General features: G+C 35.9%; 1 protein-coding gene across 2 annotated transcripts; it reads left to right on the top strand.

Moving 5' to 3' along the window:
* The first annotated feature begins 980 nt into the window (after positions 1–980).
* LOC133803159 (uncharacterized) lies at positions 981–3,341 on the top strand. 2 transcript variants are annotated; one of them, XR_009877813.1, is made up of 3 exons: positions 981–1,547; positions 1,632–2,448; positions 2,963–3,341. XR_009877813.1 is itself a non-coding variant. In XM_062241127.1 (2 exons), exons 1-2 carry the CDS (start codon positions 2,186–2,188, stop codon positions 3,085–3,087), a joined length of 384 nt encoding a protein of 127 aa, XP_062097111.1. In that variant the 5' UTR covers positions 981–2,185; the 3' UTR covers positions 3,088–3,289. The 2 variants fall into 2 exon arrangements, 1 of the variants encoding a protein (XP_062097111.1); XM_062241127.1 differs by having other exon boundaries at positions 981–2,448; positions 2,967–3,289.
* The last annotated feature ends 499 nt before the right edge of the window (positions 3,342–3,840 follow it).

The following is a 3,840-nucleotide window of genomic DNA, read 5'->3' as shown; positions in this document are numbered from 1 at the left end:
AACCTGATGCTGGAACAGATTAGAGCTGTAAATGTGGGCCGGCTCGGCCCACATTTTCGTGCCTCTGATAAATTCGGGCCGGGCTGGCCCATTTTTTGTGTCGGGCACAAGTCGAGCCGACCCACTTTCCTTATTCGGGCCCACTTTTAGACCTACTTTCTATATTCGGGCCCAAATTTGGGCCCACTTTTTTTTTGCTAAAAAATGTGAGGATGGAGAATTGAACCCTCCACCTCCTCTTTAACAATCAATGGACTTACCACCAAACCAAATACATTTCTTTGTTTAAATTATAATTTTAGATAATTTTATATACTTTTTAACAATATTTTACACAAAATTATATCAAAGATAATTATTAGAATTTTAATACCTACTAATAAATGCTAAAAATTTAACTAACAAATCTTAAAATAAATTAATATAATTATAAAAATATAAACATTGAGAAAAATAAGACATATATTATCATTTTAATTTATTAATTATTGACATATAAAAATTTATTATGATTATTAATGTCAAAATATCAGATTTTTTATCGTGTTGTACTTTCGGGCTAGTTTGTTCGTGCTTTCGTGTCGTGCCTTCGGGCTTGTCGTGTCCTGCCGTGCTAAGCCCGTGTCGTGCCGTGCCTAGCTCAAGCCCATATTTTTTCGTGCCGTATCGTGCACGTGCTTCCCGGGCTCGTGCCGGTTTCGTGCCGTGCTCAAAAACTCGGCCCGTATTTACAGCTCTAGAACAGATGCTATGAATAGTACGGGGATACGAATTCTTCATCTGGGCAGCAATTCATTCTCGATTGACAGACCTCCAAAAGTTATGACAACACCTGTCTCAGGTGAAAGAATCAATCACGTGGCAGCTGTGTTTAAAAGTCATCTGGGCCAGGGCCCAAACCATATTTGTCACCGACCTAGCAAAGTCTTAAAGGGGCCCAAGTTGAGAAAATTTTTCCGAAGACCAATCGGACCCAGAGGTATACCCAAAAATTGATATTTGGACACTCCCAGAATGTCTTTGTCAAAATTGGAACTAAGCGTAAAATGACAGGAAGATAATACAAGTTTGGGGAATTCTGGAGAATGTAATGGCAATCAAAGTCGCCCATCGGACGTGGATACTACTTTTGGCGAGAACAAAACGACAGGGATTCTTGGTGTTCTTCTAAACGCTGTAAAGAAGTTAAGGAAAACCAGCAGTACCCTATCTTACAAGGTAGCTCTTCTGTTATTATCATTTCTTTTGAATCTGAAGTTCCAAACAATAGAAATATTGAAGTTTCAGACGCTGCAATACCCAATGAGGATTTTGGGGTGGCCGAGGAGGTGGTCCTTATCAAGCCCCCTGAATCCTCATGAAAATCATGGCGTGGAATTTTTGGGGATTGGGTCATCCCCGTGCAATCAAGGCCTTACGGTCCTTGTTGATGGAAACCAAAGGTTATACGACGAAAATGAAGAGGATTTGGAGAAGATTGGGTTTCTTTGATGTTATTATTGTTGATTCGGTAACCGCGGGTGGTTTATGCTTGTATTGGAAGGCTGGTATTAATCTAAATTTCGTGTCTTCTTGTCTAAATTCAATTGTTGTGAGATTTTCTGAGGTGTTACATGGCCCTAACTGGTTAGGATATTTTGTCTACATCCCTCCCGTGAGGAGTGACTGTGCTAATTTCTGGGAGAATCTGTCGCTGGAAACCGGGGGTATGGCGAAGCCTTGGGTTCTTATTGGTGATCTTAATATGGTCCTTGACCAAGGGGAAAAGTTTGGTGGTAAGTCTGTGACTCCAAGAGTGTACCAAGCTCTCAAGGACATCCTTTTGATCACCGGGGGTATTGACATGGGAAGTATTGGCTCGTTTTTTACTTGGACAAATGGTTGTGCCAATCCATGGGAGAGTTGGATTCTTTTTTTGGAAACTCGTCTGCTACCCTTTTGGTCAAAGGCTGCAAAGTATATTCCGAGTGTCCATGACACTGCTCTCTCTATAATGCTAATGAGAGGACTATTCAACACCTGTTTTTCCACTCCTCTTTTGCTAGACAACTTTGGTTCAGCAGTCATTGGGTCATTAGAGGTGACACTCTTGTTTTCCCCACAAGTATGGAAGTGGTTGATTGGATCCTTCATCCTCGGTTCCTCTCCTCTACAGATCCCCAAGGTCTGATTTGTTTCATTCAATATGCTTGTTATCTTTGCTAGAAACAAATCGCATAACGAAGGTGCCAAGTGGACAGCAGGAGCTATCACCAATATGATCAAAGTTGGTCTCTCCGACTTCAACATGTGCATCCTTAAAGAGAACCCAAAGCCAGTTCAAGTGGATCAGGTGTGTACTAGAAGTCAGCTGCCCACCAAGTTGGTTTACGTGGATGTTGTTGTACGTGGCCTCCTCGCTTTCTGTGGAGTCATTTGTTGTAAGGAAGATGGATCGTTGGCCTACAGGTATGAAGTTGAGATAAAATAATTTGAAATAAAAAATAAGAAATCAGAAAGTAATGAGAAAATTTGAAAAAAAAAAAAATTGATTTAAGAAAAAAATGAGATTGAAGGTGATTAGAAAAAAAGTCAAGAGATGAAATGGTGATAGAGAAAAAATAAAAATATATTAAATAATGAGAAAGAAAGCGAGGATATAATAAGTGATGTATGAGAAAATTATGACATAATAAGTAATGCAAGATAAAATAAATACATAGAAAATAATAAAAGAAAAATGAAAAGATAGAAAGTGAGGAGAGAAAATAGTTAGAGATAAAGTGAAGATAGAAAAGGTAAGGAGAAAGAAAGTGTTGAGTTAGAAAATAAAGAAATAGAAAGTGATGAGAGAGAAAGTAAAAAGAAATAAAATGATGTAATAATAAATGATGTTAGATAATAATAATTAAAAAGGTGATGTAAAATTTTTTTTTTTTTCTGTTTTTGTAATTTTATTTTTAAAATTTATTTTCTGAACAAGGCAGGAACAATGTTCAGTTCTTCTCCGACTGTAAAAGGCTTGTGGAGCTATCAAGTTGTTCTCCGACCAAGGCAGGAACAATGTTCAGTTCTTCTCCGACTGTAAAAGGCTTGTCGATGCTATAGACAATTTTTCTTGAAGTGTTTTCTGTTATAGATAGTTTTGTTGGTTTCTCTTTGTTTTGGATTCCTAGAATGGACAATGGTGCTGCTCATAGGTGTGCCGAGCCTTTGGCTTACCACAATAGAGTGGACATTTTAATCTTTGGGGAGGTAGACTCTTCAGTGTCTACCACTCTTTCTGTTTGTTAGTTTTAATGTTGCCTCTTTTTCAGCAAAAAAAAATTAAGGAAATAAACTGTTAAAAAAAATACTAAATATATTAAAATATAGTCACAATTTTAAATTATAATAAATATATCAAATGAAGTACCAATGATTTCCGTACATAAAATAATAGAAATTAGGACTAAGATTCTTATGTACTTTATTCTCTTTTTGAAATGACTTTATTCACATTTTACATATATAATTTTTGTACATTAGATTAGATAAAAAAATAATTAAACCATATCATGATCTTTATCTCTAAAATTCTTTGACACACTCATTTGTGATTGTTAAAATATCATTATTTAGAAGTGGTTCATTTTATTTTATTTTTTATTCACTTTATATATATAAAAATCTTTATGTATAAAAATTGTGTCGAACAATTTTCTTAGTTTAAGGGATTTTATTATTTTTCTATTAAAGTTAACTGTTATAACTAATGTTGACGCCGCTTTTTGTCAACTTAAAACGTAAAGCAACTAAACAATAGGAACTATGGTCCAGATAAATAATACAGTAATACAACAAGAATTTTACGTGATTCAG

The sequence above is a fragment of the Humulus lupulus genome, chromosome 1 (assembly GCF_963169125.1).
Source record: "Humulus lupulus chromosome 1, drHumLupu1.1, whole genome shotgun sequence".
Lineage (NCBI taxonomy): Eukaryota > Viridiplantae > Streptophyta > Magnoliopsida > Rosales > Cannabaceae > Humulus > Humulus lupulus.
The sequence above is the reverse complement of the archived record's forward strand: the minus strand, read 5'-3'. Positions and strand labels throughout refer to the sequence as shown.

Coding starts and splice junctions, on each gene's coding strand:
- LOC133803159 (XM_062241127.1), top strand. CDS start 2,186: ATGCTTGTTATCTTTGCTAGAAACAAATCGCATAACGAAGGTGCCAAG. Junction 2,449..2,966: donor GATGGATCGTTGGCCTACAG/GTATGAAGTTGA, acceptor TGAACAAGGCAG/GAACAATGTTCAGTTCTTCT.